At 49.1% G+C, this 21606-nt stretch overlaps 1 protein-coding gene across 5 annotated transcripts in view; it reads right to left on the bottom strand.

Moving 5' to 3' along the window:
• Positions 1-21606, bottom strand: part of OPHN1 (oligophrenin 1) — a 159193-nt gene that overhangs the window by 123584 nt on the left and 14003 nt on the right. For 3 of the 5 annotated variants that reach the window (XR_009968776.1, XM_062640036.1, XM_062640034.1), the window contains exons 2-5: positions 16397-16492; positions 12021-12082; positions 9284-9355; positions 941-1042 (exon numbers count right to left, since the gene is read on the bottom strand). Coding sequence is in view for 4 of the 5 variants with exons in the window: in XM_062640036.1 (XP_062496020.1) it covers positions 941-1042; positions 9284-9355; positions 12021-12082; positions 16397-16492 (332 nt within the window). In the remaining variant the exon portion in view is untranslated. The remainder of the gene's footprint in view (positions 1-940; positions 1043-9283; positions 9356-12020; positions 12083-16396; positions 16493-21606) is intronic. The other 2 variants (XM_062640037.1, XM_062640038.1) reach the window with 2 other exon arrangements.

Raw genomic sequence — 21606 nt, forward strand, 5'->3', positions numbered from 1 at the left:
GACTAGCATGTCTTGTCAACCCACAAACAGTCCTGTCTTTGCTTAAGAAAGGCCTATGAAAAGTGTTTCAGGCTTTAAGCACTTGGCACAGAACCAGATGACTGGAACACTGGCTTGTCTTCTCAGGTCTGCCCTTTTCTAGCTCCCTTTCACATATGGATCCAGAAACTCCCTCCACTCTGCAAGGCTTTCCCAAAGCCTATTTGTTATTTCAGCATAAGCACTGTTTCTACCCACAGCCCTGCATTGATGAGGACAAGGCAAGGCCATTGTCATGATCCTCTTGCCTGACTCCAGCTGCAACCCAAAACCAGCAATTCCAGAGCTGCAGCACCAGGTAGGACAACGCAGCATTGCTGTGTTATCACAATAACTTCCACAGATTTTGCCTTGCAAAGATGCTTGATCTGATAACTGGTTTGACAGATTTGATTTCATCCAGCTCCTATGATGTGGGCTGGAGCAGCTGGGGCTTGTTGCAACATGCTTGGCAGCAACAGGGCTGGAAGGGGCACCTCCTCTGCCTGCTGCTCATGGCCACTGTGGTCCTGCTGCCACAGCTATCCCTGCAAACACAGGAGCTAGATAGGAAGCTGTGCTGGCAAAACAATAGTAATAACTAGTTCTTTTTCAGCCAGATCAGTTCCCTGAGCCAGGTGAAAGGGAGGCCAGTCCCCAGAGGTGCCAGTGTAACTGGCCCTGTACCATAAGGGTAAGCAGCTCTGACAATGCATAAAGCCATTGCTACTGTTCAACACACTAAGGAGAACCATGATATTGATTTTCCTGGTTTCATCCAGAGAATCTAGGCTTTAGTAGATTTAACTGCGTATCAATTTTAATCAGTTACTGAAAGGGATAACTTTTGTCCCTTTTTTAAGATCTAAAGCAGCTGGTGATGTTGCTTCTGGACCCACTCTGAAGAAAACTCCATACATACCTCCTGCAATTGGGATTCCTTCTTCTTCGAAGACAGATGCAAATGGCGATCCAGCATAGAATAAAACTTCTCACCATCCTTCTCAAACTTTTTCTTTCTTTCCTGCAGGAGTTGAAGCAGAACCAGTTATTGGCATTTTCCAGATAAGAACATTCAACAAGGCCAAGATCTTTTGTAGTTCACTATTCCCATGGAAAAACTCTAGTCAACACAACCAGAACAGAGGGCCCCTTTCCAATTGCTCTGATTTCACAGTCCATTCTAGTTCCAACTAAAGACCAAGCTCTGGCAATATTCTGTAGCACAGGCACTTGAAGTATTTTGTTATGTTAGAATCGTGGTGAAAGCCTCATTGATGAGGTATTGCATCCCTTCTCAATCTCTTCAATGTCAAGTAAAACCGAGACATACTAGTACATCAAAAATGTATTCACCATTTGTTCACATAGTTCAGAAACAACTGGGCAGATACTTTAATGTCAAAGACACGTCTGGGATAAGAAAAGATCCGTTAGGAGTTTGGCATTTCTCTGTTTTGAGGCTTTTGCCGTGTGTTTCTGAGAAGTATTAGAACAAAAGCAGAAAACTGGAAGCACAAGACATGGAGAGAAGTCGTCATCTCTGTATCACAGGTGGTGGAAGGAGAGATTGCAAGCCTTGCAGGCAAAACTTACACAAGCTTTACTGCAGAGTGCCCAGCCTGAATACAACCCAGAGGAGCACTGCCTAAAACACAGATGGTTTACAACACACACCAAGAAGACCTCACCTCTTGGAGGTCTCCTGCGGATGGTCTGGTTCTTTCTGACCTACTGTACGTCTCAGACATGCCTACCGCAGGCATGCAAACATGAAGCACAGACTGATTTGTTAAGAAAAAAAAGACTTTGTGAAGGAACCACTGTAATAGAAAGAGTTGTTTGCACTGGAAAACCTGAAAGAATTAATGTCTCTTTTTTCTCATTCTAGACATTAAAGAATAAAACTCCACAAGAATGCAGGGAGACGACAAGCTGAGGACCAGGCTGTTTGCTTATGCCTTACAATAAGTGTGAAGCCACGGAGGACTGTGGCAGTCAAGAAATGATGATTAGAAGCCAGGCTGACAAATACTCACATCAGATGTTAACAGACATCAGTGACTGCTGAGAGGCAGTTAAATTGCTAAAAGAAGAAAATTCCAGCCTGGCAGCAGCCTCAGCACCAGGTCCAAGCAGCTGAGGACTGGTGTATGCACACTACAGATTATGTACAGGATGCCCAGATTCTTCGTCTAGTTTCTGAAAGCTCAAGAAAGTGGAAAGTGAAGTAAGAGAATCTCGGACTCCTGTGGAATTAATGATCTCTTTCAACAGCTATCCCGTAAGACCCCTGAAATCCTGTTCTTTTGCCTCAATTCAGAAATTCATGAATAAGCAAACACACACCAACGCCACCACAAAACAGAGCAGATGGACTCTGCCAGACTGGTCGAGGTGCTATTTCCTCACGAGATCAGTAGCAACTGCAAATTTTGAAGCTGTGTTTCCTGAATAAAGTCCTTTCTTTTTAGTTGGTTCTCCTGCTATGAAGTTTTGCTTCCCTATTCCAGTTGCACTGACTATTCAGCCTGTCTAATGGTGTGTCCTACACAGCAGGATGCCTGGGGGTTCCCAAGCTGGTACTTTAGATAATCATGGTTAGCCCCTGCCTGACAGTCTCCCTTCTTCTGGCCCCTTGCTCACAGCAGCTACTAATGCATTGCCTCTGGAAGAAGAAAGGTTATTTTCTGGTGGGCACACAGGGAGACTCTCGTAGGTTGTTTAGTGGAACACATGAAGCTCTTACAGGTCCCCTCCTTACACACTGTCAGTAGCACAGGCTCTCATGTTCCTTGGCCTTTAAGCAAGGAGCAGCTTGCCATCAGCACCCAGACTCATGCTGGTGGACACCGGTTCCTTACAGGCACCTCGGACAGAGGGCAGACAAGCTACCTCCCTACAAAAAGGATTTCTCACCCCACCAGCGTCCTGTTTCTCTAATCCTTGCACATTGCTATTGGGAAAGCACAGTTACCATGGAAAAATGCAGAAGAGACACAAACTCGAATATCCCTGTTTATATTTAACTGGCTTGGACCTGCAAGCCTTTATACCCCAGTAATTACACCTACTGCCCTACAGAGACCCTGTAGTTACAGGACCTTTGAAGGGAAGTATATCTTCTGATATCATCCTCTTCAATACCATGATATATCTGTATTAGCAAATTCATGTTTCAGAATAAAAAAGAGATCCACATCACATCCAGAAGAGCAGAGAGACCTCCAAGGGTGAAGCCTAAATTAAGCAGCACTGCAGCTGCAGAGCAGATGCCAGGAAAGACTGTCAAAACAAAACACCACCCTTGTGACTAACACCCCGATAAGAAAATCCAAACTCAGAATCAAAAGCATTTGAGAAGCAGCAGTTATCATGTCCGTAAGGTCACGCTTCTGGATTGTTTGCCTGTGCCATTAGATGCCACATCTAAGGCAATCAGGACCCTAGGCTTGTTTTCATTTCTGTAAATGAGGAGTCACCAAACCTCAAGGCCACAGAGGGGGAGTGAAACACACCTGCAAGCCCACACCTCTCCTGCTTCTGGCTTCTTGCATCTCAGAGAGGGCTACGCCAGCAGGAGGTCCCAAAATCCCCCAGTGAGGGAAAGCTGGCTTGAACCCAACCATCTCTCCCCACAGAGGTGGCAAGGGACAGTGCCAGCCACATTCCCTGGGAGAGCCTGCAGGACGACACGGCCCGTTCTCCAGCAGAGGATTATCTCTGCAGTAGAAAAGATAGATGAAAAGAAAGAAAATGCCTGGGCAAGCAATGGGACAGTTTTTACTACAGCAGGAACCCAGAGGCCAGCAGCAAATCCTTAAGGGAGTGCCACCTCCTCTGCCAGCACCCGCTGCGGAGCACTAAGCCCTCCCTGGGGATCAAAGGGATTGGGAATGACATCTGAGACGGACACCAGTGTGTGAAACAAGGCTTGCTCCTGCAGAACTGCTGCCATACGGAAACAAACACAGCGCAGAACACCATTTTTGGCCACCAAGGGAGTTTGCCAATCATTTCCCACTCGGGTTAATTGACATAGAACTGAAAAGCAGAAGGATGAACTACAAATCCCTCCTGATTGTCAAGCCAAGGCTTCTAACAGCTTGTTGGCTGCTGAACAGAGCAAGCTGAGACATAAAAAAAAACCAACACAAAAAACCACCCAGACTGGAAACATGAGCACAAATTAGTTCCTCATGAATATTCAGCAAAAGACAGCATTACCTTCCCAATAAGATTTGCCAAGTCCAAGAGCCACCCAACTTGCTCACCGAGAGACACCGAGGTGATTTCACCTGAGTGCAGGCAGAGCCACAGAGCAGTGAAGGAGGGTGCTCTGCTCTCCAAGCTTCAGCAGATGCTGCTTTAACCAGAAATGAGCAGGAGTCCTTGGGAAAGCACAGTGGCCCAGCCCAGCATCTGATGCATTGGAAGCATTGGCTCACTCTGCCTGTGAGGGGTCCTGCGCTGCACACTGGCTGCTGCTGCCAGAAGCAGGGCAAAGCTGGAGTCCCTCAGCAATGACTCAGACCCGGCTTGAGCAAGAGATGGAGCATCCAAAGCCTACAGGGGAAAGGGGGCAAATGGACTTGCCAAAACTCTCCCTTAACCATTAGTTGCTAACCAGCATCTTCTGACATGGCCATCCTAAAAGGGGCAGTGAGCTGCAAGTGAGGAGCTCAGCTCACATGGCTGCTTCTCTTTAAGAAAAATGAAACAAAACAAAACACACACTTTACTTGCTGGGAGCCTCCACTTTGGAGCACACCTGCAGGAGCTTCACAGGAGAATCAGCACCCAGCAGGATGTGCAGCCGGCCATCAACAGGAGATGGCTTCATAGCAGCCTTCCAGTATCTGAAGGGGGCCTACAAGGATGCTGGGGAGGGACTCTTCATTAGGGACTGTAGTGACACGACAAGGAGTAACAGGTTAAAACTTAAACGGGAAGTTCAGGTTAGATATAAGGAAGAAGTTCTTTACTGTGAAGGTGGTGAGGCACTGGAATGGATTGCCCAAAGAAGCTGTGAATGCTCCATCCCTGGCAGTGTTCAAGGCCAGGCTGGAGAGAGCCTTGGGTGACATGGTTTAGTGTGAGGTGTCCCTGGCTGTGGCAGGGAGGTTGAAACTGGATGATCTTAAGGTCCTTTCCAACCCTATCTATGATTATACAATTCTATGATTTTATGATTCTATGATTCTAGGGGCATGCAGCCAATGCCGGGTGCTTCCGGGCTCCCCACTGCCTTTCTCTTCCCGCACATACCTGGCCCTGCTGACTCCTCCAAGCAAAGCTGCAACACGGCCCCAAGCAGAGCCTGGGCAACACTGCAAGTTGAAAGCCCGTAAATATTAAATGCCTCTGTTTTCACTGCATTTCCCACCCCGTTTTGATGAAAGCAACAATACTGCTGAAATTGCTGCAAAGCTACTGCGCTCACAACACAGGTGCCCAGTAACAAAGGCAAATGGTGATGTGCTCACCGTCACTTGATAAAGAAGACAGCACTGAAAAACTTCAAACCCCAAATCAGCTTGAGGAAATGGCAAGCTGTGGCTGGAAAGGAATTGAAGGCACAAAATAGGAGGCAGGTTCTGTTTCAGCTGGCAGCCTCATCCGGCAAACAGCAGAGGGATAAATGGGAAAAAGAGAAACATGTTCATACAGAAAAAAAATGCTTCATGCCTGAGTTTCACTAACTTGTATAAAGCATCAGCATTTATACAGAAAAAAAAAAAGGTAATTTATAAAAGGAAAAATGCTGTTGAAGGCTGTAGAAAGAATATTTCTGTAAAACCACACTCAGTTTAACCTGGGCTCTTTCCTTCACCCCCTGTGTTCTCTCAAATGCTCCTTCGATCTTACTCCCACAGAGATGAAAGCAAGTAGAAGTTACTGTCCTTCCTTTCTTTTAAAATTATTCTTAATGTAATAACAGAATTAACTAAGTGCTTTTAGGAATACATGTTACCTGCTTTGTAAGAACTTTTTGAGAAATGCTGCATTTATTCAGCATCCCAGGACATAGTAAAAGTTCCTCCTGCAGCTTACAATGAGTCCAAACAAATTTCCCCCCCTCTGGCTTTTTTGTTTTGCTTTGTGTTTTCATTTTTGTTTTGGTTTTCTTCTTAAAAAAAAAAAAAAACAAAAACAAAGAAAAACCAACCAAACAACTTTCTCCTTCCAAGTGGAATTGGAACAAAACTTTTCCTATACAAATCCTACTAAACATAATGACTGCAGCAAGGCTCTTAACAACAGCCCCCCAGTCCCAGAGCAGGGCTCGCCCACAGTGTGAGCCAAAAGCCAAGGGCGTTGCTGCGAAGGACAAGCACCTCCTTGTGCGAGGCCCCAGCACCCTGAGCTCCACGGGTCTGTCCTGTGTGAGGGCAAGCAGACACTTCCTCAGGCTGCTGCAAGGCTGCAAAGCACACACTGCTCTGCCTCACAGCGCTGTAGATCAAGAGAAACGTGCACCATTTAGAGCTTCAGGCCACAACTGGTCCTACCATGCTGCTTTGCTTTCCCATTATCAGCAGGCACATCCCTCTAATTACCCCCTGCTAATCAAGAACTCCACCAGCCCATGTGCTACTCTGCTCATTTTCAAACCTGACAGTCAGTCACGGCTTCACCAAGCACACCTGGGTCTCAGATTGCTTCTGCCAAAGAGATGGCACAAAATCCACAGGGTCCACACACTACATGGACCGAGCACACCAGCCCTGCAGCTTCCAGTCAGAGCAAGGTGCCAGTGTCAGGGCTGAGAAATGGGTCAGCTCAGGCAGTTCAGGATCCTCTACTTTTCTCCTTGATGTCCACACACACAAACATTTACTGACAAGTCAAGGGAAGTGCAATGATCCCATAGGTCTGGGGTTAGCAAGAGAAAGTGGCTGGAGGGGGGCAGCTGCGGTGGGTCCCAGTGACACCCAGGGGCTCCCCTGTGTGGGAGCACACCATCTGAGTGAGGAGACTCCATTCAGCCCCGGGAAAACGGGTTAATGCAGACTCAGATGTCTTAGTCAGACTGACTGGCTGCTCTCCAGCCAGAGTCACCACAAAGCCTCAATTCAAAGGCTCTTCCTATCTGGCTTCAGCATCTTGCAAAGAGAACAGAAAACATCTCATAGAAGGCGGCTCTGCCAAAATCTGGGAAATGAAGCAGAGGGCACAAATTCTCTGTGTCATGTCACTGGGCTGCTCCACAGCCTGGCCCCAGCCTCTCTCCCCTGGTGTAAATCAGGAAGGATCACAGGGTGATGCCAGTTAGTAGAGGCACAGCAGCAATGGAGAGGGACCCCCTTACTGACAGAGCACCATTGTGAGGAGTCCTCATTTGTATTTCATGCCTTCTGCAGACGGATGTGAATGACCCGGAGCAGCTCTGCAGGCTGGCAAGTGAAGGAGGGCTTTGTGCCCAAGGCAATATTCAGTGTCCGCAGCCCAGTGGTGCAGTGTCAGCTCCTCTCAGAAAGCTTCAGAGGTGATGGCAAGGGTCTGGAGCAGGGTGGGGCTTGCTCCGAACCTCAGACCCACTCCAGGCTGCAGAGTGGTGTCAGAGAAAGCGTTATCTTCCCATGCAACCCCTGTCAGTCTGGACACAACCTGCAACACAGCAGGATGCAATATGCCCTGCTGCAAGCTCCTTGTGCAAGCACTTCTGCTGAGCCACACAGAGCCCCCTGAGGTGCCACTGACACCTCTGCAGTTTGTGCTCCTCATCAGAAACAAAATCCAAAGCCAAACCGTAAAGACCTCTAAGCCACCTGCAATGAATCCTTACTTTCTGCAGCCTCTTAACTGCTTCTGAACAGCATTCTGCCACTGCCCGATGCCTCCACCTCGGGTACCCGCCCCACCAGCGGGGACTAAGAGGGGCTGCAAGCTGCCAGGTAAATCTGTGTCAGTGCTTGGAGCTCCCTGCTGCTGGGACTGTGCCACCAACCAGGCACCAGCCAGCTCCAGAGCAGGAGGCATGCTATGGGACCCATGGGTAGGAGGTGGCACGTGGCACGGCTCTCAGAGCAGAGCACGCTCCGGCCTGTAGACAAAGTAATCCTTACACACCTGAAGAGCTATCCAAGAAGAAAACAGCCTAAAGGATGCTTTAATACTGTAATCTTAACATTTGCAGACTGTTGCCCTCTTGACTTAAGTGTTCCATAAACACAGAGGAGAAAATCAGCTTGACCTTATCCCCATGACTCCTTCCCCATGACACTTTTCTAAACATGTGCTGGCCCTATGGTTAATACAGGCAAATCCATCAGGAGGAAGTTTTCTCTCAGCCCTGGGCACATCCACATGCTTGTAACACCAAGGCCTGTTGCAAAACCTGCTGCCGGGGAGGCTTCACCCCTGTGCCTGTTCACCAGCACGAGGCCAACAGCCACGGCGCTGCCTTCACCACGCTCACACTGCTGTGGCTGCTCCGAGGCGTTCTGCACACATGGTTGTACTGGGGGATTCTGAAGGGCAGGACGGTGATCAAGTATCTTTGCTCAAATCCTGTATTTATTAAACGTCACAGACTCCAGATGGGCTGGGCGGAATCCAAGCCCCAAGTGTTCTCCAAAACATCTCCATTTCTGAGCTGGTTCAGAGCCAGCCCCATTTCAAGCTGCCACTGAGTAATGTGGAAACTGGACTTCTCGATAGTGGACAAGGGAAAAATAATATTTCCTGCTCAGCTTGTGCAGGATTTGCTTTCTATAGTGTGTTTCTTTAAAAGTTTGGTCCATCTGAAAGACTCGTTAGATGCTTTACGTAAATATTTCATAACAAAAGGCCTGTGACTTTAGTGAAGTTCTGACTGCCAAACTCTGCTGCTCTCTCCCTCTCCTGCTCTAACACTCACTTAGCTGAAGAAAGTGTTTTATTCCCAATAGCACTGAATGGACAAAGGGGAGAGGAGAGAAAGAAGCAAGGAAAACCTCCTGATCACTGGTTGTAACAAGCACTCCTTGCTCAGGATGGAGAAAGTGCTGGAATTAGGCCAGAAGAGAGCCCAAAGAATTCAGGAAAAGGTTTTGGAGCCTCTTATGATTGAAAAATCAGACTAAAAGTCACAGCACAGGCTCTCTTGTGCCAGCAGCTGAAAGCCATCATTAAATAGGGAAGCTTCTGAAAGCATGAAGTTGAAACATTGTACAATGATTGTTTAACCTTCAAAAGCAACAACAACAAAAGGTAGAAAAAATGCATTAAAATATAGTAACAGAAAGCAAGTATGTTTAAATTTAAAACAAACAAGCTTTACCTTGGTGAACCCTATTTGTTCCTTCCGAAAGTTTTCCAGAGGTTTGATCAGCAAATCGCTAGCGTTCTGTACCTATGGCACAAAGAAAGAAACAGTTTAATTGCAGGATACAGATTGTCTCCTAAATAGAGGCTGAATAGGATTAGAAGCCAAGAACTCAGATGTCAATGTCTTTGACTGCAAACTTGTCCTCTGTCTGTAGGTAAAGCTGCTTAACCACCCATACCCACTTTTCTCTATCTGTAATACACAGAAAACCCGAATCACAGGACACAAAGCTTTGGGGACACCCTGTAGATGACAGATGGGTTTCCCCCAGCCCACCACCTTCCCTGCACAGTGAGCCATTGCCCTCTGCCTGGAATGCTGCATTGCTGCCACCAAACCTCAAGCACCAGCCTGCTGGAGCAGCAGCCCTCCGGGACACCAGTTCCCCTATCCTGTCTGTGCCAATGCAGGCTTCGCTCCTGCCGCCCTCTCCAGCTTCAGCATAATGTTAGGCTTGCCCCGCACAGGCTACAGCACTGTCACTGCACAGCCCTGGCCACCCAGCCCAGCCCTGCATAGCTGGCATGCTGGAGCAAGCTCCCAGGGCAGCACAGCCTGTGTGGCCCCTGTAACACATGCTGTGTCAGGCTGGATGATCCCGATCCCATTGGTAACAGCACTTGCCAGCCATCCCATTTTAAGAGAATCACTGTCCCTGTCTGACACAGGAAGAGCCGAGAAAGTTGATGCTCCACTAGCACTAGCAGCAGCCCCAGGAGGCAAGGCTGTTTGCTTATCTCTCTGAGAAGCACGAACCAGAACCAAATATATTCTCAAAGCCCACTGGGGACTGCTACTTACTTGTCAGCTCAGTTGGGTCCCTGCCTGCAGTGAGCTGCTCTGTCTGCTCAAACGGCAGGGAAGGGAGCAGAGAAGATGTTCTCCTGCAGCTGCTTCCCCTCTGCCACTGCTGCTGGCCCCTCTGCTCCAGACATCCCGGCCGCACTCCCTCCTGCCACCTGGGCACAGCACCATATTAGCTGTGCCTTCCACAACGCATCCACCCTTGTCTTCAATGTAAAGCCGTGACGGGTAAGATCTGAGGGGCAGGGATGTGTGGAGTCACTAGCATCTCCCAGCAAACACAGCAGATGTTAGTGCTGGTGAGTGCACTTCCAGAAAGTAGCTGCTGCAGCAGCATTGAAAGGAGCTTTTTTCCAATGCAAAACATCTCTTAAGAGCTCAGCAAGGCTGCAATGGGTAGGAGCTGCTTCTCAGAGAAGGTGTGAGGAATAACTCAATCTCACATGAGCAGAAGGCAGGACTGGGGATGGCTCCCTGCCACGGCTTTCTCATGGCATGGCATTTCTCACCACAGACAGCACTAGGCTTGATGGCTCTGACAACATGGCTCTCAAATAAATGACGGACTTTCCTTCTCCTTAAATCCAGACAGAAGAGGAATGACAGCTGGTTATCTGTCACAGCAGGAGAGTAACGATAACAGCTATGGAAAAAGGAGAGTCTGCACATGGCTCTTCCAGTCTTGCAGATGTCTGAAAGATGCTTTCCTGGGACATGCTCTGCACTGCCTCTCCATGAATCCAGAGGCAAATTCACCCCACTTTGCACTACTGAATCCAGCTCCACCCTGCCAGTGGAACACAACCTGCCATCTCTTCCTGTCCCCACTTGTGCTGTGACAGGCTCTCTCCCGAGCTCCAGAGAAGGGAGAGGGGAGAGAACAGGTTATGACGCTACACTGCCACAGCTCTTTCAGGTAATCTAAAGCTGATGAACATAGAGAAAGCATGAAACCTTCTGAGCAAGCTACTGTTAATAACTGATCCTTCAAGCAGAGCAGGGGGAAAATAAATAGTAAAAATTTAGAGGAGCTGGAGAGGATCCCTAAAAGCATCCATGATCCCTGAAATGATCCCCCCCACCCACTTACCCACCGCCAAAGGAGCCGTTGTACCTGGATGGAATTAACAAAGAACTGTCATACTGCTTTCCTCCCATTCCCTCCCTGCTTGCGGCCCCACAGAACAGTCTGTGGTGTCCCGCCGGCGCAGTCACCGCTGCAGCACTGGCCTAGCCAGCAGCCTGGCATGAGCTCTCACTGCTGCACGAGGCAGAGGAAAGCAGAGCCAAGCAGCACATTCCTGGCATGCTGTAAAAGCTCTCCACCGAGCCTAACCTTCGTGTTTTTCCTGGACTTAGGAGTGAGATGGAAAGCCAGCACTTGCTCTGGAGGAGCTCTGAAGAGGCAAAGCGCACGACACAGCAGGAGGCTGAAGGCAGCACATCACTCTGCAGGAGCTGCGCTGGCAAGGGCAGGGCACAAGAGGACCCACATGCTCTCACCCGGCAAAAACTAAGCTAAAAATACATTTGGCTGCTTATCCGTTAATACTTTGTTATATCACAAAACCAGTTTGTTACAAGACACACCTGGCTTTGCAGAGCAGATCTGCTGCAGAGGGCAGGGTCCTGTGGCTCTATGACTGCCTGACATGCAGGAGAGGTTTCACACACTGCCTGGGACAAGCTGTCCCCATCCATCCCTGACCAGCGCCTCCCCTCTGCTGCTAAGCGCCCACAGCAATGGACAAGATATGGTACAAACCACAACGTTCCTGGTGCTCCCAGCTTCCTTCTGATGGTACATGGTGCTGCTTGGCTGTGATTTAGCATTTAAATTTACGACAAAGCGATAATTATGACAGCACAGTTTAGATCATCTTACCATCATGGACCTCTCCAGCTCTACTTCGTGGAGCAGCTCTGCAAACTCCTTAAAGGACTCAGCTGTGAAAAAAGAAGAGGCTGGTCAGTGGGGCTAGGATGTGGCATAGGAGCATGGGGCACATGCCAGGGTACCCGAATCTGTCTGCACCCCCAGCATCGCTGTCTAAAGGCTTGCCAAAAACCAGAGAAAAGGTGGTCTCTATGTCAGAAACTTGAGTGAGGCCAGGGCACCAGTAAAGGCTGGCCATGAGGGGTATTTGCTCAGCAGAGAGGGACTCCTGCCCGAAGCAACGCTGGAGGCAACACCCTGGGAAGGGAAGGCAACATTAACCAACTTCTATTAGGAATTGTAGTACAAAGCCAGTAAGGCAGGTGGCAGGGAAGGGGCAACCACCAGCACCAGGGACCACAGCAGGATGTGCTCTGCCACAGTAGGGCTGCCTGTCCTACCTCACTGCCTGCCAGCAGCACCAGAATCGGCCCAGCACCTCTGCCTGAGCTGGAAACTACTGCAAGTGCATTCTAGGACCAAGACAAGCCTGTACAATCAAAACAGTCTGGAATGACAGAGATTATGTTCAGTGACAAGAAGCACAAAGTCCATGTACCTACAAAGGAAAGGCAGCAGATACAGAAACAGTCACAGACATTGACACCATTCCCCAAAATGTTAAAAATTAAAGACATCTCATTGATCAGCACTTTTCTTGGAGTCCAACTTCAACAAAAATCACATGAAACCTTTCCTTTAACAAACTAAAACAACAAGGTTTATGTAACCTGGGGAAAAAAGACTAGGTGAGAATAGCTGACTCTCTCACACCAACAGTGTTACCACCAAAAGGGAACACTCTGCCCCTCTCTGCACCCAACCGAAGAAGAACATGGGAAGGGGCTGAATCTGTAGCAAGGGTAAAAACCCTCTCACCAGCAGAATGGAACAAGGAGCACTGCAAATGCCTCTGCTCTCCAGGAGGCTGTCAGACAGGGCTGGGCACACATCTGGCTAGCATGCTGCACGGCTGTGTGCTACATGCCTGCAGGGCATAATCCAATTGCCTCAGTGTACCTGGGAACTACCTGGGAGCTAGCTGGGAAAGGTTCCCACAGTGCCACTCATCACTTTCCAGCAGTGGGAGCCGCACCCTGCTGGGAGCAGTGTTTGAGACAGGTCTGGCAGCCTCACTTGGAAGTACAGAACAGCTTTGTAAAACCTACAGGAGTCCTTGTGCTTGCAGTTCAGACCCTCCACTCGCTGTGAAGCGTGTGGAGGCTCTTGATCTCTGCCTGAGAATGAATGAAAGACCAACAGAAGTGCCTGGCTGACACCAGAGCTCGTGAGCAGTGCAGTATCCAGAGCTTGAGTACACCAGGCTTGGCAGGGGTAACGCAGGAGGGAACACATCAGGCCTATAGGAAGGAGCATAAAGGAATTGCTCGTCCCACAGATAAGGGGAGAGGATGAATTTCTGTTCCATGTGCAAGCTGAGTGCCCTCTCCCCTCATCCACAGGCAGTACCTAGAACTACCTGCCCTGCTAAAAAAACGCTGTAATGCTGCCACACAGCCAGCAAGTAGGAGCTTCCACTGTCACAGGATTCTCTCTGCAGTTGCTAAGAAAGACACAAAAAGGAAAAACCACAGCCTCGTGACACAGTCCCTCAGCTGGCATCATCAAAACATAACCTTCTTGATGAGTCAGTAACTTCTGAGTTCTCTTCCAGAGCAAGAGCTTCAGAGCCCAGCACATGCAATGTCCTAATAGTTTATTATGCTTGACCACAGGGCCAACACACTGACTTTCACTGTGGTTTCTCAGGACAATGTGAAACCTGAAGTGCACACAAACATCAGGAGACAGAGCCAGAAAAGGAATTATCAAGGGTAGAAATAGAGTCCAGCCCTGAACTTACAGGGAAAATGCCACTGCTGAAAATTGTCACTAGATGGTTTTTTCCTTGCTCTACAGGAAAAGCCCAGACGCACCATTTCCTGGCTGCAGTTACACTGAACTTGTCCCTGCACCACAAGCACGTGGCTCAGGCTATACCGTGCTGCCAGACCATCAGTGTCTGGGAGCACTGGGGTGGATCCATGCTACCGGCCTGGGTAAAATGCTTGCAGAGCAGAGCAGGGAGGCTGCAGATGGAGACTGCCAAGCCACACCTGCGAACTACCCCGGAATGACTCAGCTGGCCGGCCAGAAACACACCAGGAATGTCAGCAGCTTACAGCCAGAGGATTTCAGGTGCCCATGCCTAGGAGAGAGGAACACACCATCCCATTTCACTGCTCCATTCATCTCTAATGGAGCTGTTGATTCAGGTCCCACCCAGGTGACCCGTGGAGGGATGGCAGCCACTGTGTAACGCAGATATTAACATCCTAGAGGGAAGCGCTGCTCCTGACAGAAAACATCAACCCAGCATCTGTGTCCTGACTCAGGCTTGCAGAGTTCAAAGCTACCACCTCACGTGCAGGGGTGTCAGCCTCCTGTCTGCCTACACAAACAGAAAGATGTGCGCCATCAGCTAGATTTACAGATCAAACATGTTCCCTGAAGTACGATAAGAAGTGTTTGTGAATGTTTTGTTTCATTCCCATATCCTGCACTTCAAATGAGCTCCTATGCTCCCACGCAGATCTCTGGCACCCTTGCAGGAGATGGAAGCTGCTATGGAGATGTCAACGCCCTGCTGCTGTTTCAGGAATAAGGGAGCATTGCAAAGAGGCTCAGCCCCAGCCCGCACCACAGGGACTGGTGTAGTAGAAGGAACATAGCACAGGCTTTTTCACAGGGGAAACCAGGGACCTCTTCTTGAAAAAGCAAAACAAATATTCATCAACAAAAACAGAAGTAGGGAATGCACTCCTTTCACCATGGAGTGTTCTACATTTGCTGCGATCTCTTCTTGCTCTCCTCCACCCACCATCTCCCCATTCAACCTCTGCCATTCCTAGCAGCCTTCCTCGCCCACCAAGCGCCATGGACTCACCACCCCACCCCGCTGCAGGCAGGCTCTGCTCCCCTCCCACAGCCAGCACACAGAGGCAGGCAAAGAGGCAGCACAGGGATACGGGACATCAGAGCTTTGTCCCTTCCAGCTGAGAGAAGGGACACTCCTTTCCTTGGGCAGCTGTTCACTTCAGATCCCTCTGCTCCCAGAAGGGGCATTTATAAGGCAATGTTTTCCCCTCCCTTTTCAGATGTGTTTGGAAATTTAGCACCCCTACTGCCATAGGAGGCTGACTCATTTCCAGTGGATTTCACCTAGAGACTTTCCATAAAGGAAAACAGATTTTGAATGGTAAGCTGCAATCTGCTTTAAATCGCTTTAAATAAAATAAACCAAAGAACAGGCTTTACTTCCTTCCCCTTTCAGCGATGGCTGAGAGACCTGACATCAGCAATGTCACACTTTCAGTTGCTCTTCAACATCAGCCTGGCAAAAGCTTTTGCTTTTTTGTTCTTTTTTCTACATCCAGCCCCTAGGAGCAGCCTGGCTTATGCCCTGAGACCCCCAACAGGGCAGCGCATCCCCTCAGCCCAGGGTTTTGTCCCATGGACCAGGGTCAGACCCTTGCGGGCGGGAGGGTCTCCTGACATCCCTCCTGCCAAGTGCCACCCCTGCAGCACCATACCCCTGCACCAGCCATTCAACAGCGCTCACTAAACCAACAGAAGGATTAATTTGAAATGCACTGGATTTAGGGCATTTAGGCCATTAGGTTTAGCTCCCCGGGTGCAGCTGGCACTTGTGTAATCTCCACAGTTGCACCAGGCTGGCTGGGATGGAAAACAGCTTCAGGATTGCTAATCCTGAAACAGATGTGCAGGGAGTACTACAACAGTTGTGCCACAGGCAGAGACAGGCGATTATTTTCTATACAACACCACATCCAGCACTTCCTTTCTCCCCACAGCTTGCAGCCTGGTTCCTTTTCCAGGGCAGTGTGGGACTGCTTTGTTTTCATAAGGCGTTTTCAGCAGACCAAAAGCAGCTTTGGGAGCAGCACCTGCCTGCATTGGGATACATGGCTGATGCTCAGCACCGAACACACTCCCCCTCCACCTGCAGCACTGGGAACAGGACATGCTAGGAGGCTCAGCACTGCACCACCATCCCCTCCAGTGCCTGGCAGCACAGAGCAGGGCTGGAGCTGTGGAAAACCCCACAAATTATCCACTAAATTGGGAATGTGAAACTCTACCCGTGAAAGTTGAACTTTGTAAAATAGGTTATGGAATAGCTGACTGCTATCTGAGGAACCTGCTCCTGATGCTGTTTAAAAAATACCAGCGCAAAGAAATTCCTAAAGAAGGAAAGGCTTTCTCAGTTACTGAAAGATGGCATCAAAAAGAAGAAAACTTACCAATATTGATCTCATCATCTGTTAGCGTGTCACCAATAAAGTCGAACTGAAAGGACTGCAAAGTCTGGGAGAACTTCTGTACTGCGGATGAGTAACCTGGAAAAGGACAGAGCAGTAAGGCTGAGTATTTCTGCAATCATTACACAGAAGCGGCAAGACAGCCATTTAGCCTGAATGGAACAAAACTATAGTGAGGCAGTTAGCAAAATCCATAGGCATCAGGAATTCCAGCACTGGAGAAAATGCTGCAGTTGTAATAACAAAGCTGATAATAACAGCTGATCAATAGCCTCTTATTCTGCTGTGTACAGGAAGAGCAAGGAGGCTGTCAGGCTTGCTGCTGTTCAAAGTGTTTTTTTTCATTATATACAAGAAAAATCTGTAAAGTCAGAAAATAAATGTGGGGAAAAAACAAAGGACTCAAAATAATTGCCCCTCTTTAAGGGGTCACAGACACAACCAGGCTCTAAGGAAGTAGGACAGTGCTGCAGCTGAGTGCAGGGAGCCAGAGGGCTCAAGCTGCGCTCCTCAGTGTGTCTGCAGATGGCCCTGGGACCTGCTCCTGCCCCGCTGGGGGAGAAACAATCAGTCTTGAAGCAAAGACACTTCCTGATGGTGGTTGGTAGCTCAGCCCGAATTATTTTTGGACTTTCCAGAGAAACTTCTAGCCAAAGGATCCTTTGTGTCTCTGCATCCTGTGTGCCTGATTCGCAGCTCCATCAGTGGCTCCACTGTGGGAAGGTGTCTGCTGACACTGGCAGAGAAGTTGCAGCCGGGATGGGGACACAACAACACAGCACACCCTGACGCCAAAATCACCCACTCATGACAGCTGTGATAGCCACAGGAAACACTGCACCACAGGAGAGACCAAGTCCTTCCTTACAGGCAGAGCACAAGAGGCAGATGTGGTGGGTTTGGCAGCCTCACATCAACCATACCTTCCTGCCCAGAGATATGCTTTTTAGGAGGTTAGTCTTTCTCCAGGTACCTGAGTTACAAACAGGAGGCTGAACTTGCCTGACCTTAGGGAATAGGATGTGGAGAATAAAACAAAAGCAAAGGAACCATTTTATGCTTGATTTAGATTGCTGTTTCCCTAATTCTGGACCCAGGTTGGATTCCTTTGAGGGGGTGCACCAGAGATGGTGCTTTCTGAAATTCAGGAAGCTGCAAGTGTGGAATACATGACGACATGGATGTTAACATGCAACCAGCTCACACAGCCCTGCTTTGCCAAACCAGGGAAAGGACTGCTGTAACAGAGCAACTCTGTGTTATGTGGGTGGTGTTTTTTTGTGGGTTTTCTTTTCATTTGTCTGTTTAAGAAAATAAGACATGCACAATTACCTTTGGCAGCAGTTTTTAAAATCTGGAGGAGATAACAGCCAAAAAGGAAGTGTGAATTAGTGAGGAATTGTCTCTACACAGTATTGACTACCCCCCTTCATTTCTAGCCTGAGGAAAATGGTGATCTGGGTGTATTTTTGTTTGTTCTTTTCCACAGCACATTCAGTGATAAAAAACCTTATCACCACAGTGGCAAACATGGGTTTTTCTGAAATGCTGCTACAAAGGAGAAAGAAAAATTGGACAGCACTAAATTGGACATTGGGAAAAGAAAGCAAGCAGCAGGTCCCCAGACAGCTCTGCTTCCTCTGGCCCTATGTCAGGAGCACCCTGGGATGCTCCGGCTCTCCCCAAGGCCCCTGAATAACAGTGGCATGTGGGGACAGCCAGGTCCTTGGTTGGGGAAGAGAGCAGCCTCGAAGTGCAGACAGTCCCCACTCTCCCCTCAAAAGCCTTGCTCAGCAGTTTCCTCCAACGGGTCAAACCTTTGCTCCTGAATGGGCAGATTCAGGCCTGAATGTCGCTATTTAAGCACAGCTGCTGGAGGGGGCTGAGAGCACGTAAATGGGTGAACTCTAGCAGAGAACGATGTCATTGATTTGATGGAAAACCTCAGCAAGTAATTCACTCTCAGTACTCACAGCATTCGCTTCAGGCTGGGGTGGGAGGCTTTCATTCAGTTGTCTCTCAGGGGAATCTTTGTTTGTTCCCCTGAAAACCCTCCCCATCTTCCCTGGATGCTGCTGACACACCCTGCCAACCCCTCCTTGCTCCTCAACTACATTTGTTAGTGGGTAAACTTCAATCATTCAATTTAAACACCCATCTGACCCAGCACGGGGTTGCTGAGCAGCTGCTCTGAAACCCAGCAGCACCCTTACCAGCATCCCATCCATCCATCCATCCATCCATCCGTGTGCACTGGCTGGGGGACAGGGATGAGGCCTCAGCTGGCTCTGGCTGCGTGTGTCCCTGTGAGCCAGGAGCACGCACAACCCTGTTTTGGGACAGAGGGCTTCATACACTGGTTTTCCATTGCATCTGTCAGTACAGTGTTTAGCCCCAGCATCAGAGAAATGGTCCTTGGCGAGCTGCTTGCCTTTTTATTTTTATAGAAACAAGGGGTAAGGCAATAGCAGAGAAAAAGCCAAACACAATATATTTTCACCAGAAAAAAAAGAAAGGGTATAGCTGATTTAAATTACATTTTCCTTTCAAAACGTCTGGCCTGAACATTTATTTGCCAATTATCTATCTGAAGGAAATCGAAATGGAAGTGCTATAAACCACATCTCACATTAGCTTAACAGTGAAAAAACAAAATGAGCACCCTTTAATTAGTCCCGTGCTGTTTGGTTTCGCTCGGGACAAGGAATTTTTTTCCTAATAGGGAGCCATCCTCATCCTCACTTTCAGCCAAGTTGGTGTAGGAAGCCCACATCATGCTGCCCTGCTGCACAGAGCTAACACTGTCTGAAGGTGGGCAGCCATCCCCCTGTGCCACGCCACAGTGGCGGGGTGGCTGGGAGCTGCTCAGCACCACACATGGACTCATCCATAGAATAACAACTGTGGAAGATGCAGGGTTAGGGAAGGAGAGGACAAGCCAGAAGGAGAGCCAGTGCTGTGAACGCCTGGCATGGGTCCTGAGGAGCACTTAATCGGAAACAGACTCCTGCGGACCAGTGTGACTCGTCCTTATACACGTACAGAGCCTTGGCTGAACACTGGCTTCTGACAAGCCCTATACACTCACGCAGGACGGACAGCTTTGGGTACTGCTGTGGTATTATGGGTGGTGTTATGATGGTGGGGTGTTTATTGGCAAATTAACATTGGGGTGACTCTGGCAGCTGCTCCTGCCACTGCAGCGCCCACTGGCACCAGCCACCATGGGATGAGGAGATGCTCACACCTGGGGGCTGAGCCTCTGTGGGGTCCAGGGCCAGGACTCAATGCAAAGCATCACCATGCACTGCTCAGAGGTATCTTCGGCACCCAAACAGTGGCTTATGACACCAGGGGATGGTGCAGGGAGGGGGGCGATGGGGAGAAAGGGATGAGCCACAGCCACAGGAAAGTGGCTTGACAGCAGGAAGGGGCCACCATGGTCAGCAGCTGGAGCAGGACAGGAAGAGATCAGCTGTGTGGAACAACTGGGCTAAGCTCATGCGAGAATACAGACACTTAGAAACCTTTTCCTTCCTGATACAACCACACAGCTACTGAATGCCCCCCAGCTTTGCACACCCCAAGCCTGCCAGGAGGGAGAAGGGTGCAGGCTGGAGAGCTGTAGCTGCAGGGTCTTGCCCTGCTCACACAGGGACGCATGCAGAGAGCCAGGCTGTGCTTCCAAAGCAGGGAGATCACTGCAATCAACGTGCCAAGTCCCACCCGCCAGCAATCCCGAAGGACCCAGCCTGCTCTTGTACAGCTCAGCCCGTTTCAATGGAAACGCAGCAAAGCGAATTTGATCAGGATTCCTCTAGGACTCTTCCTTGCAGCATTCAGGAAGCAGTGCCAACTCTCACAATTTGTGGTCACAATAATTTACTCTCCTAGTGAAAATCAAGTCCCATCTCTCCGCTCAGGAAAGCTCCAGCCAAGCTGCGCCTGGCAGGAGAGAGAGAAGCAATGCCAGCTCCAGCCACAGCCTTAGGAGCTACACAAAGAACTTTCTGGTTGTATTTATGTATATGTAACACACTTCCAGAGACTGCAGCTAGTGAAGGATGTGTCCCACAGCCCGCTCAGCAAAGTCCTAGCAGGGATTCCCATTTCAGCCTTTCACAGCAACCACAGGTAACCGAAGACCACAAACAAAATATCTTGCTGTCTTTGCAAAAGCCACAGGCCTCTGAAAAAGCACGGATTATACCCAGGGGCCCTAAACCAGTTTGTGGTTCTGCTTTCTGCCCCCCAGTGCTTGCAATTTAAAGTGGAAGGAAACCACCAGCTGCAGGACAGACCCCATGGGGGCCACAGAGGTGCCACTCAAGGGTCCATGAAGCTCGAGGTGTCGCAGATGCACATCTTTAGGGAGCCCTGCATGCACTCCTCACGGGAGGGTCACACTTCTCTAAGTCTCTGGTGACTGCAGTGGTCCTCTCTTGCTGGGAGAGGAAACAGTGTTCCTGAGAACACGGAAATGGAAGTGCCAGTGACTTGTGCACATGCTTGGACCCCCTCATTTAAAACCACAGAGACCCAATGTGACGTCGGGTGTAACAGAGATTCAGAGACAGCAGAGTGATTTTTAGAAAGAAACGCTTTAAAAAACAACAAAAAACCTCCGACAGGGTAAAAGAACAGGTCTTTGGCTAATCCTCAGTCACACCCTGCTCCCTGTGCATCGTACTGCAAACTAAGGGGAAAAATCAAACAAGCAAACAAACCAAACCAACCAAATAAAAAAATACACCTCATCACCACAGCAGTCATGGGCCAGTGACATTTCTTGAGCAAACAAAGTCCTTAATTTAACTTGACTCCAACTGAGGGTAGGTACAGCAAGGCATGAACAGCTGATCTGAGATCGGCTCCCATCCTGACCCTGGGAACCGTGCAGGATGCCTACATTGGAAGGTGAGAAGCAACTTTAGCATGCCAGCACATGGGCTGCAAGGGGAAGAGCATCCCCTGAGACTTCCATGGCAGAAGGAGCCACTCGGAAGCCTCTGCATTTGCCTGCAGCATGGAAGTGCTGCAGGGAGCCACTTAGCAACACCATCAACAATCCAAAAGCAAAACCCAAACTGATTTTGAGCTAAGTCAATGCAAATAAACAGATCCAATGTAAGGAGGAGCTCCATGTTCGTGTTTTGCTTTCTTCCTCTCCAGCTTGAAAACAGAAATATCAA

This window comes from Pezoporus occidentalis, unplaced genomic scaffold, assembly GCF_034315485.1.
Source record: "Pezoporus occidentalis ecotype Australia unplaced genomic scaffold, CSIRO_AGI_Poc_V1 ctg63, whole genome shotgun sequence".
Classification (NCBI taxonomy): Eukaryota; Metazoa; Chordata; class Aves; order Psittaciformes; family Psittacidae; genus Pezoporus; species Pezoporus occidentalis.